The sequence below is a fragment of the Falco punctatus genome (assembly GCF_963210335.1).
Source record: "Falco punctatus genome assembly, chromosome: 3".
Taxonomy (NCBI): Eukaryota; Metazoa; Chordata; class Aves; order Falconiformes; family Falconidae; genus Falco; species Falco punctatus.
The window spans coordinates 106,559,771-106,574,525 of NC_137582.1; the positions used below are offsets into that span (position 1 = coordinate 106,559,771).

General features: G+C 40.0%; 1 protein-coding gene across 3 annotated transcripts in view; it reads right to left on the minus strand.

The window, feature by feature from the left end:
• Nucleotides 1-14,755, minus strand: part of PRDM16 (PR/SET domain 16) — a 345,908-nt gene that overhangs the window by 212,592 nt on the left and 118,561 nt on the right. For all 3 annotated transcript variants that reach the window (XM_080380315.1, XM_080380313.1, XM_080380314.1), the window contains exon 2: nt 6,519-6,868. In XM_080380315.1, the coding sequence (XP_080236441.1) occupies nt 6,519-6,868 (350 nt within the window). The remainder of the gene's footprint in view (nt 1-6,518; nt 6,869-14,755) is intronic.

The window sequence follows — 14,755 nt, forward strand, 5'->3', positions numbered from 1 at the left end:
AATTTCAGTCATTTCACTTGGATGTCACGGAGAGCATTTTGCATTTGTATCCAGGGTTGAAATTAATAAATTACACTCCACCCCCCAACAGATTTAGTTGTAGAGAATGGGGTTTTGCCTTTGATACAAGAAGCAGCTCCCCTGCACACTTCCCTGCTTTTTCTTTGTTGCTTCTTTTTCTGAATCAAAAGCCCGTAGCATGTGCCTACTGGCATGTTTTTAATACCAGGCATAGGAAATAGCCCAATAGTTGACAGGACCTGGAAGCTAACTCCTTCCCCTTCCTCACCACAACAAAGGCCATGTATTGTGGAGCAAATTAAAGTGTTGCTGTTCTCACCACAGTTGTCCTCTGGAAAGGGGACAGTATCTAGCACATATAACATTGAGCAACTTTGCTGGCCCAAAATCACAGAGTATTTACAATATTTAGAGTTCAGTGAGCTTTTTGTCCTCCTTGAGGTTAGTTTTTTCACTTACGTGCCCATTTTCAGTCTAAAGCAAAAGTTTACCTGCAGTTTTATAATGCACATATACATAAATTCTAACTACAGATGCCCACTAGCAACTACTAGTGGCTAAGAGTGTATCTGGGAGGTCCCAGAGTGCTCTCACGTTCTGTTTACCTTATGAAGCCATAGATTCTTTCTTTTTCAGAATTATTCTAGCCAAACAAAACTTTGAGAAATTGTGAAGTAATCTTGCATGGGAAATGTTTTCTGCGTAGGTAACACGCTCCATCTAGGGAATGGCCATGCACACCACTCTTCAGCAATTTCCAAGACTGCTCATTCCCTGCAAGAGCATTAGATGTGGTTTTGAAAACAGCAATTCATAAGCTCTTACCCTGAGCGATAGAAGCTGTTATAGTAACATTATTCTCAAGCCAAAGGGAAAGGCAGAGGCCAGAGAAAATGAATGAATCAGAAGACCCTTGAAGAAAAACTACAAGGAAATGTCATCACATCCTTTCAGTCTAAGAGCTAAAAGAACATTAGCAAGAGATGAGTGCAAACAGGTTTTGGGATTTCTTTGCTCATTTAAAGGATTCATACTTCTTTTAGCATCTTTTGTTAAGAAACAGGACAGACAAGAACATGCTTCTTTAACAAAACGTATCAGCCTTTAAAGTGAACTGAAGGAATTTAGCCTCATGTTCTTTTAACTGGAAAGCACAGCAAAACCATCACTGCTAGAAGAATGCTTAGAGTCTCCTTCCTTTTTTAATATTTTTAAGACTCCAGGAAATACAATATAATTCTCCTCTCAGCACTCAAAGCCAGTCGTGTGAAATAAATTTCCCTTGGCACTCACAAGTATTTAAAAAAAAATAAATAAAATAAACACAAAAGACACCCCCCCACCAAAATTTCAATATTCTATTTTGTGGGAACAGGGAGGTTGAACTACTATGAATCACTGACACTATAAAGCATGTTCAAAAAACAGCAGAGTTTTCCACTGGCACAGATGTGAAGCCAAGAATGTCTGCTGCATCCTTAGCTGCCGGCTCTTATTTTTTCCACAGTTATTTGTCTTTCATGGGACAGCTTATATCTTCACCCTAAAGTATCAAATGAAAGCACTTATTTTCCATATGTAAAGAAGAAGCCTGCCTCTTACACTTTAGCGTAAGAGAAGTCTCTTGTGTTTCAGGAAATAACCTCTCTTAAAATACAAATCAAAACAAGGAAACTAATAACTAAATTTTATTAATGGTATTTACCCTGTGAAGCAAACTGAGCTAAAAGCGTATCTGATTGTTTCCAAATTCCCTGGAATTCAGTTGCTATATTTCTCTCCAGGATGTGATTCCCATTCTTCTCTCAATTAGCAAAATAAACAGTGCTATGATAAATATCACTATTTGCTCAACAAAGTGATCAAAATCATTACGCCTTTTTTTTTTTTTTTTTTTTTAAGGTCCCAGAGGCAATAAAGTGAAAACACGCTGTGATTTATTTGGGGTACTCTGAATGGTATGTTCTGTGTCAGCAGGCAAGGAAGTAATAGGATCAGAAGAGCAGAGCAGAAATGCAATCACGTCACACTAAATAATCACAAGGCTTTTAGTTTGGGTGGTGTCTTTTAAGGAAAAAAAGGTAGATAAACATGACCAGCACAGTAGTGTCAGGGAATGAGGCACAGAGGGAAAACACACGGCACACCATCCTATACAAGCACTTACTGAATCATCCCTGTGAGGGGGTGGGGGCCGGAAGACCGACACATCTCATTTATTTTTATGAAATGAGCATGAATCACTCACTGTCATCCCATGTTAAAAAAGCCCTTGAATAATAGGTGTGGTTTAATTTAAAGAATATTTTTTACAACATATTCCACAAAGCAAATGTTGGAAGAAAAACATTCAAAGAAACAAGATAGTAAAGACCTGCTGCAGATAAAGTAGGACATGTATTCACCCAGTCTTAACCCAGTCCCTCCTGTCTGACTAAAAGGAAAAACATCTATAATAAAAAAATACATATCTTTTTTTCAAGATACGGCAAGTAAGACACAGCATTCTGTATTCTCTATGACGTTTTAGGCTATTAGGAGAAATAATGAGTAAAGCTGAAAGTTTCAGCAAAGAGCATTCTTCTTTTACCTCCTGGAGCTAGATGTTTTACACCAGAGCCAGGTCTGGATCAAACAGTTCAGGTGAAAAAAAAAAAAAAGAGCTGGCCGCTGCCTGCAAACAGGAGCCCATGTTTCTTGCAGACTGCAAAGAAACACAGTTAACTGTTTTGTTTCATTTTAATTTTCACAGATCTGGTCTTACTGAAGTTTGAAAAGAGAAAGCTATTTCTGCAGCATTAATGCGCCTTGGACAGAAGAGAGAGACCCATTTTCAAATCAAAGCCCTCAGCAGCCCATTTTCCAGCCCCCCTCCCAATGGATGTTTTTAATTACAGAAATTAGAAGAAACCAATCTTAATTGTGAAGTACAAACTGAAGCATTTTTAAATTTGTGTTGTATTTTAATACGCTGAATTAGCATGCCTAAGCTTTAACTACAAAAATCCACAGAACAGCAATAAAGCCATGCCTTCCTACACACCTACACATAAAGAGCCTACTTCAGCGTCCCCCCACACTGTTTCACGCCTGAGGCTACCCACAGCAGATGGGGGCCCATTACAGATGGGCACAAGTCCAAACCCATTAAGAAATTTGCACACTGACCATGTTCAGAAGCCAGATAGGCATTTTTCAGCACAAAGATGCATCCTATACAACACCATAAACAACAGTTTTCTAGCAAAACTGAGATGTTGCTAATGAAAGGCCACTTTAAAATGTGATGTAAAGCATTCTTAGATATTTCCACTCCTAGTGGCACTCTTTGTTTAGTCAAAGCCTGACAACAAATTTCCTGTGATGAAGGGCATGAACTTTCTGTGCGAAAGGCAGAAACACTATTAAAATTAAGGAACTGATGACTATTAAAAACAAACAAACAAAAAAGATGAGGTTTTTAGGATTTGAGGGCGTGAGCTGGGGTGTCCAGAGAAGTGGCATTATCAAGAGTATAAACTATAGAAAATGAACTGAGAAGCATGAATAGATAAGAAGGTTGGGTGTGAAGCACAGACATCTTTCCTGAAGCACAAATACAACTACTAGGACAGGCACTTCAGGTATAATGGTAGTATCTCGTTAACCAGCAATAAGGAGTCACATGTAAGAAGTCTTACAACCACATTCACCTCTCAAGTCACTGCAAGTCAAAACGACAGGTTACAGAGAAGTATTGTCAAAGAATAACATCAAACAGCATGAGGAACACTTCTCAAGGAATGCTACAGAAACTAGATTTGTTAGATTTATCACTACTGTAAGAAACAACACATAGAGGCAAAAGTCTAGTCAACAAGTTACAGGCTGACAAAAAAACCCTCCCTTTTCTTTTTTTCTCTTGCTGCCGGTTGTCTGCCAACTAAAGTTTTCTTAACAGAGGATGGAAACATAGCCCAAGTTACAATTTCCTAGCATCATTCCTAGTGACATCATGTCAAGTTGCCTTGAACATCTCTTTAAGGCCTTTTCAACCTTACACACAAAGGAAACTGCTCAGAAACCAACCCACAAGCAGACAGCATTGATTACATTAATTCCCATTTAGCACATGAAGGTATCCATGTACGTTGTTCCCCGGTGAAATGACAAAGGTACCGAGTGACTAAAAATGGGTTTCTGAACTGCCTTTAAAGTGGAAAACTTCAAGAGGTGTCTGCAAGTGCAGGCAAGGTCAAAAGAGAGAGTGTCAGGGCGGGTCGAAGACAGTGTTTGAGGACATCTGATGGAGGACACATAGTCTTTCCTTTCAGGCATGAAACATACGGGCCAAATCAGAGAACAAAAGAATGCCGCTGGAATGTGACAAGGACCGCAGAGAAAGAAAGTTTGTTCAATTACGCTAAAAAAATAAACAGTATCACAAAGTCAACGTAGACCGAAGTGAATAGATACGGCTTGTATCAGGCCTGGCACTCAGTGCAGAATGGATATAGGGAACATTTCTTAAAAACATGAACGTAAATACAAACTTTTATCAGAAATACAAGGACAAAGTTTTGCCAAGGTCATAGAAAAAAAGATTTGCCTTTCAAATTTGATCTTACTTCTAGTAGCCAAGGAGGATAGAACTTTGTTCCCAAAAAATCAACCATAAAACAAAACACCAAACAACAAATGCCACCTATAAAATCTAGGTTCAGAAAAAGAGACTTCACCTTTCTGTAGGAGCCACTCCCACATTGCAGCCTATAAATAATCAATATTTCATATTCCTAGAGGAAAATTGTGCTTAGTCTCAGAGAGACCTTAAAGTGATCAGTGCATCAGCTAACCTCAAGCTGCCCTACACCTACAGCCTCCCTGAAACAGGCAAGTGTTTCCAGTGTATTTGCAGGGATGGGTTTTTTTCCCAAAAATCCCCGTGTTTTGAAGCCAATACAGTAATACTAATCAAATGTTCTGTCATGATATTCACAAGAAGAGAAGCTAACACAAAGATGAACTTCTGAGCAATGTCGTCAGCAGGGGGGACAGGGAATCAAAACTCTGTTGAATTTCCCTTCCTCCCCTGCATTAGGAGAGAGAGAAAAGCAAACTTCTGAACTCAGCCATTTAACCAAACTCTGGTTTTAGCTCTTCATTCAGACACTTCCTACTGCTGAACAACAAAACATGACTGAGTTTTGGTTTTCTAGCAAGTGGGGTTTGCTTTTTTTCTGCACTTTGGACAATTAAAAAAGTAAACTAAAACATCTGGACATACTTCTTTGGGCTTCACAGGATCAAACTGCTCACTGATTTTTCAGGCTTCACAATCAAGAGTGTAAATATAATCAGACACAATTTAAAATGTTAATGCTTAAGTTTGGCCTTTTTGACCTTGTTTTCTAAGAAAACAGAGCTGCTGTGATAGCACTGTTGGCTTGCCCACATGATAAGTCCTACAGTTTTATCCCTTAGTTGCTTCTCACCTCTGTACTCAAATAGCTTTTAAACCGTGGCTTCATGTCAGTTAGTGGCTGGTGGAGGAAACAGGCCAAGTTACTGCTTCACCCGGGCAAAAGGGAGGTAAAATTCACCTTCGGCGTGTTTGGATGGACAGGGCTAGCCCTCAAATAGCACGTGAGCCTGAACCAGCTGCCCCAGATGCAGCCCTTTCTCAAGACAAGACAGCAGATCCGATGCCCATCAGGGGTGTTGCAGTGTTGGTGTGGACATGAGGGCTACAACAGAGAAGCAATTATATATTCTATAACGGACACTGGAGGCACTGGGATAGGGCTGTGGACACAGAGCACAAATCCTAGGCTATGTTTCACTGTTCACAGAATCTACTATAATTGATGATAATTAGTAGGGGTAGAGATATTTTCAAATGAAGAATATAGGAGCAGAAGAGAGTAAGATGATTTCTGGAACAATCCCAGAAAAGCAGGGAGAAAGACAGGAGTTCTGGGATAGTGCTGGTTTTCCCATTGAAGATTGTTTTTTGTTTAGCTCTTAGGGGAAAATGACTTTCACATTTCTTTATCTTTGCTGCAGAACAAGAACTCAAGAACATCTAGAGTGTTAATGGGTACATGCTATTTTTCTATGACCAGTTAATAACGCCTGCACAGCTAACATGGACTGGAAGTCAAAGGTAACACACCCAACTACAAAACATGATGCGACTAATCATATTTCTTCCATTGTGACAAGTTCTGAACACAATTTGAAAATGACAAGCACTTTAAGAAGTGACCCAACATCACTTAAAACCAACCTTCCAAAATGGTGCTAGGGCAGTATTTGTAGCCCAAGAAGCTATCTTAAAAAGGATTTCTGCTGCTTTTTAAATACTGCAGGTATTCGGGGATGCAAAATAACGCAGGGAAATACGGCATTAGCAAAGCCACTACTGGTGTCCCCAGGCCAGTCGGGACTCAGTCTAGCTTTATGAACAGTTTGCACAGAAGACAAATGAATGTGATTAGCACATTCAGCACGCTTACCTCCCATCCAAAGTTTGTTTCCTTTAATGTGCTCCTTTGTACTGTCATATAGGGTCCAAATCTTTCCCCAACTTCAATCTTCTTTTTGGCCCAAATCCCTAGCCCTGCCCCTGGAATCGAAGATTCTCTGAGTTCAAAATCTGGTGGGATTGGAATGTCATCAGGAATGTAGACGGGAGCTTCATAAGGTGAGCCCTCCTTGGGAGTGAAGTCCTCACTGGTGGGAAAGGGTGATGGAGGTCCGACAGGAATGGGGGACATAATACTGTCCTCTGTTTCCTCCTCTGCACTTTCGCCAGCAAGGAGATCAGGGTCGGTCTCGTACATATTATTTACAATCTCGCTGTCACCTAAAAGGGGAAACAGCAGAACAAAACACACTGAAATACTCACGTGAACATCAGTTAATCTCTTCTTGGGACAAAGTTTCATAAAGCCTAGTTCACATGCTTTAAGGATAAAAGTAGTGGCAGAAAAAAAGATAATCCTCACCTACAGAACTCAGGTGGAACTGAGGTAAGAATAATCCTACTGGTTGCACAATGTTCAGTGCTCCTGAAGGATGAGATGGAAGCTAACTGCCGGCCTGCCCTGGCATACTGGATCAGGGCTACTTGGGGGGGGCTGTCTTTCAATAACAAAAAGAGGGAAGAAAACACAGAAGAAGTGTTCGAGGTTCCCTGTAACCATTTATTGTTTTAACTGGCTCAGTATATTTTGTAGAGGAAATAAAAGAGAAATTAAGGTAAAATCTGAGTTACGTTTGGCAAGAACTGCTCGCCTAGTATTTGGGTTTCTTGGGTTCAATGTGTCACACAACAGAAGCCGTGCCTGATCTGACCTTCCAGCTACGTCTCAGCAATGTACCTTTTCAAGTGTAACAAAAGCATCGCTAGTTTTTAACACTACTTTGAGCTAATGTGTCCTAAGTGCTCGAACAGTGAGCATTTTAAGCTACACTCCCAGCCACAGTACAGATATTGTTTCACTGAACTCCACAGGACAAGGATCTGGTTTGCAGCAGTGCAACAACGGTCAAAGGGCTAGGGAAAGGCTGTACCCTCTTCTATGCCACACAACATCTCAGAAACTAGACAGAAACAGATGAACCCAAGCAGTACGATAAGATTATTCTTTAAAAAGAAACCCAAGCACTTAAAAACACAGGCCTAAAATGCTTATTTAATTTCATACTATTCAGGATGTAAGAATTTCAGAGGCGAGTCGCTATTTCTTTTTTCCTTTTTTAAAATAATGATTTGTGTGGTCTTTCCACAAAACATCTGCAAAACTGCAGCTGTTTTTCCTATGCCTCAACTTCTTCAGTGGTATAAGGTAGTAGAAAAAAACCACACAAACACTTAAGAAAATTTGAATGGGATGTATATAGAATAAAGGCAAAATTTTAAGTATAAGGACTTAATATTAGTAGCCAGAATAGGTAACTGCCATCCAGTTAGAAATACCATATAAAATCTTTCATGCTTAGCATCTTCAGTATGATCACAGCACTGTTCAGCTCAGTGACTACAAAAGAGTGGGAATCAAATTAGTTCAGAGGATAGGATGGGAGCGTGTGTGTGTGCGCGTGTGTGTTTGGGGAAAACAAACACACCACACACACACACACACACAAAGTAAATGCCCTTAATCCTGCAGGATTTTTAAGCTTCATTTTCCAGCAACAAATTATTACACTTTAATAAAGTCAATTACATTATTAAACTGTAAGAACATGTATCCATTTTCTGGTTTGATATTGGCTTGTACAAGCTAAAAGTATTCTTCAAACATCCCTTGCTCTTCCATTACTTGCCAAAAACAAATAATCTGAGATATGTTTACCAGAATGCACTGAAAGAAAACTAAATAAAGAAAAAAGTCTGTGAGCACAGCAGTTGACTAAGAAGTTTTCAGAAAAATAGTTGACTAAGAAGTTTTCAGAAAAATACTTTTAACCGGAAAATGATAGTCTGTCAAATCCAAAATGCTTCATTCAGACATGCATTTCAGTGATTTCACGGCAGAATTCTGCTTGCTGGGTGCAGTTCTGCTAAGAAACTGCCACATTTCCTCCAAGTTCAGATATGTGTCAACCAAAGAGGCCAATCTTCCAAGGTAGCCTCACCATATGGACTCTTAGGGCTTCCTCCAGCTATTCCATGCTGTGCAGATGGGCTCCTACAAGTCCCTGGACCTGCTGTTCTAACAGAGACTCAGCCGCATTTCCACATCAGGAGCCTGGAGAACACAGCTGGAGCTCTGCTTGGACTCTTCCCTCCCTGTCACAGGGCTGCAGGGAATCGTAGCTGAGTGGACGTCAGATCTCAGAACGCAAAAATACATTTCATTTTTCTGTTTTCAGAACCAAACACTCCAATCATTTCAAAGTTAATTATCCCCTTTCCTCCTTTGCTTTCCTGACCACACCAAATTTTGAAATTTAAGTGTTGTGATTACAGAAGTAAGATGATTTTTAAAAAAAAACTTATTATTACTTTTTTTACAAAATTCCCCAAAGACAGAAAACTCTGGGTTTTGACCAACTTTTCCTTGGACTTGTACACAGTGAAATTCCCACACTCAAACCACATTCTGATGTGCTTGTGTTTGGCATACACTTATTCCTATGAAATGCAGCTATTATCGTGACACCACTGCTGAAAGCTCCTATTCAGTCTGATGAACCAGCCCTGCTTAGAAGAGAGCTCGTTCTTCAAAGAATTTACAAAGAGACAGAAGGGGAAATAGTTTATAGAGTCTTACAGGTGAGACACATAGCCGTGTGAGAATAAACAGGTTGCTACACAGCTGGAAAATGAACCTCAGAGGTCTTAGCCAATCACCTTCATGAGGAAAGCAACCTCCTTACTCCAAAGATACAACAGAAAGGAGAGATACTTCAGTTGGCAAGACTACCATTACAGTTCCTGTCTGAAAAAATGCCTTCTAACCTCACAAACACCTATACTGCATAGGAATACATGAGACTGGGTTTGTCCACTCACTGGGGAAAAAAATAGAGCAGAGTAATTTGTAAAAGTATTGCCACAGTTTGCAATCCAAACACAGGCCCACGGTCACAGCTAACCAGGCCTCAGCTGTAACGCAAGTGTTTCCCATCAGTCTCTCCTAGCTTGCTGGAAAATCAAGAACTTGAGTTCTTTTTAGGACTCCAAAAATATGCTGCACAATAGTACATTATTTCCACTTTAAAAATCTTGACATTTTCAGGGGTTTTAAGGTTTGATGTTACAGGTTTATAATTGTAGCAATCATTCTGAAACATTCTTTGGGCAAACAAAAGAAGCAATTCGGGGGTGAACATAAAAAAAAAAAAACAAAAACGCAAGCTGCTGTATTAAACAAAAACCAAACCCCACGTCACTAGTTTCTCTCTTATCCACTGTAGCATCTGTGTTCTGACTATAAAACCCTGGTGGTGTGATTTCCTGAGCCAAGCTGGCCTGCCACACTAGAGAGCCCCTACGCAGCGAGGCAGAGATGTACCATAAACAACCAACAGATCTGCAAATAGGTACAGCACTGATAGATTTTAAGGACAGAAAAGAGGATTTGTGCTAAGTCCATACGACCTCCTACATTACTTAGACCACGGGACTCCTCTGAATTATTTCCATCTTCAAGATCAAAAGGTGATACGTTGCTTTGAGGCTGAAAAAATGCCCTGCTTTAAGATCTCCCAGCAATGGCCAGCAAGCCTTGGTACGCCGCCCCACCGTCACAGCGCACTGTGAGGCTCCTGCCCAGTAGCAATAACTGTTAAGGGGAAAGGGCTTGTACAACACCCACCCCCCCCCCACGAAGCACACAGTTCAACAGCAAGTGCTAATGGAGAATCAGAAGCCCCTTTGTCTCCTCTCTCCCTGCCAAGCTGTCTGCCTCCTTTTTACCTTCCGCATTCAGCATCTCTCCCTTTTCAATTTTTGAGGATGTCACCTCTTAACCTCTTGAATGAGCTACATAGGATAGAATATCTTTCACTGAAATGTGTGTTTCCAACCCCTTAAAGACTCCTGACCGGACCATCTGTGGGTTTTTAACAACTTTTTTGAACTATCTATATTAGAACTGGCTAGAGGATGCCAGGATCATCCAAGCAAGTGCTAAACCCAGTGAGTTTATATATAATACATATTTTATATACATAATATATAATATATATTGTAATATATATATATAATATATAATACATAAAATAATATAAATTAGTTTACATATATAAAATCAAATAAATTTATCAAAGGAGCTCTACTAAAGACAACAGGCTTAATCTCTGGGATACATTTACCTCTCTGGATTTCTAGTGCTAAACGTGGCCTTTTACAGATTTTACAATCTTTATCATACAAAGAAAGTATAATATTTTAACATCATAGGCTGTATTTAAGTGAACAGTTTTTCAGGCATCATCAATCATTTCAACGTAGAGTTATCAGAATTGGGCTCTTGTATCTTCTATTTCCTATACCTGAAACATGATACACATACATATTTAGGTCCAACTTTCCAGCGCACAAAGACCACTAATGAGATTTCCCTCTAACTAACAAAGAGCATTTTTACTCTAATGGTTTGAGATTAAGAAGTAAATTTCAGACATCTTCCCTGAAAGCTACTAGGAAACAAAAAAAGTAAATACTACGCATCTTCAATTTTTTTGCCACATCAGCACATTAGAATACCCTATTTGAACTGAGAGTGATGCATGTTCACATGCCTTGTATCAATCTGAAGCACAATCGATAATACATGCACATATGGAGCAGGGGGGGATCAGCTGGCAAGAAAACTGTAGTTTTAACAGAAAGTTGGGTAAAATGTTTAAGTAATACTCCAAAATACCAGTCAGTAAGAAAATTATGGTTCGTTGTGTAAAGCTAAAATGGTTCGCATGACATTACATTTAAGTTAGTTGTAGCTACCCCATAATAAATCCATAGTTATTAATCACAAATTAATCCTGATTTAACAAAAAGACAAATATTCCCATCAGCTAGCGCATTAACTTTGTAGTGTACAATTCCAGCCATTAATTGAAACTCAGCGTGGATTATTATTTCCTTCTAATCCCATAGCACACAGAGCAAAATGGGATGTTTGTTAGTACCCAACTTTTTCAACATTAAACAAAAGATATCCTATCTGTTGAAAGGGAGAGCATCTCAAGGAATTGCAAACACTGCTTACTTACACATGAAAATATTATTCTAGTGGGGAAGTCTCAGAGCAGAACTTGTAAAAGAGGTGTACTGAAATGTAAAAGCAGATTTAGGAGAGGGAACAGTGCAAAAGAAGTGGCAAGCAACCGAGATGGATGAACAAACTGACTTGGAAAAAGGTGAGCTTTGAGCAGGGATCAGTACTGACCAAAAAATCAGCTGAGCTCTGCAGTTCTGATTCTGGAAATTCTACCTGATAGGAATAAAGCTGGTATAGAGATGGTCTAATTCATTAATTTAATGTTAAATAATTTTCAGCAATTGGAGAATTACGAATAGACTGAACAACTGCTCTGGATCAAAAAAATGAGTGATACCCAAAGTAATTCTCTTGCACGCCCATCAGACAAGTGGTGATGGATGATCTGGAAGCACCTTTCAGTAGGCCCCGGCATTTCGTAACATCAACTCTTAGTACAAAGAGTCATCGGAGCTATGGTAGGTGAAGAAGATTCAGGGTAAACAAGCTGAGAACCAGGCCTTTTTTGACTGTCCCACACCATCAGACAAGAGGTGGTACCCCAGGGCCGCCCTCCGCATGTGGCCAGTCTCACCCGCTAGAGACATAAGGGCATCATCCCTGCTAACCAGGTCCCACCAGAACACACCGGTGGTGATGCCAAACAGCAGCATGAACATGAAATAAGCTGGAGAAGCAAGTTACACAACCAGTTCTGAACATGCTAAAGGGAAAAAAAGAAAAAAGGGGGTGGGGGAGTGGTGTAACCACAAGTCCCAGGGAGCCTGAAATACGTAACAGATAGGAAGCTTAAAGGGTGAAAACGGTAGACTTGGAGAGCAATAATGTTTGGGGATTTTTCCAAGAGGAGTCAATTGCTAAGCTACAACATTCAGATGTAACGAAAACGGAGCTTTTTTTTCATCCAAACAGGAAAAAAGTGGGGGAGGGAAACAGATGAAGGGGAAAAGAAAAACACATTTGTCATACAATACAAGTAGTTGAAGTATTTTGGGAACAGATTTGCCATCTCTCAATTAAACATGAGGCAGCATGACTGTGCTTTCATTGCACAGTAGTTTCCACTATGATAACAAGTCCAACAACCGCCTCATTGTGGACCATGCAGAAATGAGAGGGACTCCCACAGTGCATATTAATGACCGACCTCTGATGTAATCGGGGGGGAAACAGCACCCAACAAAAATTACAGTTTTCACTGCAGCATGGAAGACAGTTCTTGCTGCCAAATAGAAACCATCAGGGAAGAATAGCTGAAAAAGCAAGGCTCAACTTAAGGTATACATACTACACGTCTTCTATACCCTCAGAATATACCTTCTGTGTGAAAGACACATCTCCTTCTCTATTTTTTTTTTATGCCTAATAAAGATTTTCCTGAGTTCATGCCTAAGAAACCTGGTGGCAGACTTCACTAAAGACAAGGATTTTCATTCCTTTGCCAACATTTTTTTGCTCCAGCTTTTAAGAAATACAGAGAACTGCCTGCTACAGCTTACAAATGTTTCCTCTGCTAAAAAGCGCAACCCTCCTTACTCAAATATGTAGCCAGAAACAAGCTTTCATAAGTATGATATACTCCATAATCCTGAAAATACTTGTGGTTGCTGTAAATGTTTTCTCTCCTAGTATTAGCAAGTCAAATTATATTCGACTCTATGATTAGCCTCTTTTGCACTTAAGAAATAGGAATTCCAACTGAGTTGAAAAGCAAAACTAGGTTTATTGGAGCACAACCTGTGAAAATTTTCAAATGATACAAGTAGAGCATAAAGACACCTCGCTATGAACACTGGTAATTTTATTTCTTCTGTGGGACAATCAGGCTGGTTCTGATTAAACTTAATTTACTCTGAAGTTGAACCCGTATGTGACTGACCTCATATTTTAAGAGAAATCATGAAACACAGGTAATCTTTTCCTCCTTCCTTTTTAGTTGCTAAAATCAGTTATCAAGGACTGGCAACGGGCATGTGGTGACAATGAAACAGAATGTTTTCAGGTCATGATAGTTCTGATACAAGAGATACCATACGGCATCCCTGTGAGCAGAATCACCAAAAAGGTATGTGGATGCACGCTGGGTTCGTCACCACAATCAAATACTTAGATCAATAGCTCTGACATAGTATTTATTAACAGCTTTATTTATTAACAGGGCTGTCAAAGAAAATCAGAGCTGCTCCTGTACCTGTCGCTCCTTCCGTGTGCTGCCCAGCAGAAGGGGCAGCCAGCCTGCATCTGGCCAGGACCCACTGGAGGTTGTGGGTGCACGGACAGCACAGCTCCTCATCCACCCTTCCTATCATTGCTACCTGCCTTCTCCAGAACATCACTGGGCAAAACTCTGGGCAGCGTGCCTTCTGAGTCCGCCTCGGAAGCGGTAAGCCCTGCTAGGAAAGAGCTTCCAGAGATCCCCTTAAACCACACAGATGCACTAGCTGATATTCTCCACAGCTCATGCTTATTCCAGGGATTTTAGGCAAACTCAGCAGCTGGGGTTTAGTTTTGATTGGAGCTGAAGCATCTGTGACAAGTCCATCTACTCACACTACTTCTTCAATATTGATTAAACCTCGCTAATTTCTGGTTATCACATTGCTAATAGGCCTAGAATCATGGCACAGTGGAATCTTCTAGATTGCCGTTGCTGCTTATTGCACCAGTTGTTGACCTTACTGCTCTTCTCAGGATGACTCTAGACGCAACACAACTGGTTGGTTTGTTTTTTTTAAAAAAAAGAAAAAAAAAAAAGAGCAGAGAACATCTTGTTTAGGAATAATCTTCATTTCTGCTGAGTTTCAACACAAATCAGCTGGCTGCTATTTGAGAGCTGCATGTGGGATGTGGCCATTCACTGATGACAACCATGCTGTCCTACATCTGTCCCTCTTCTAATGGCAAGTATTTCAATACTCTGGAATGTCTGGTTGTGTGAAAAGCAGTACAGAAATACAACTTGACCTTATTGTTATTGTCATGAAACTAAAATTAGTCCTTCAAAGCTCACTAGC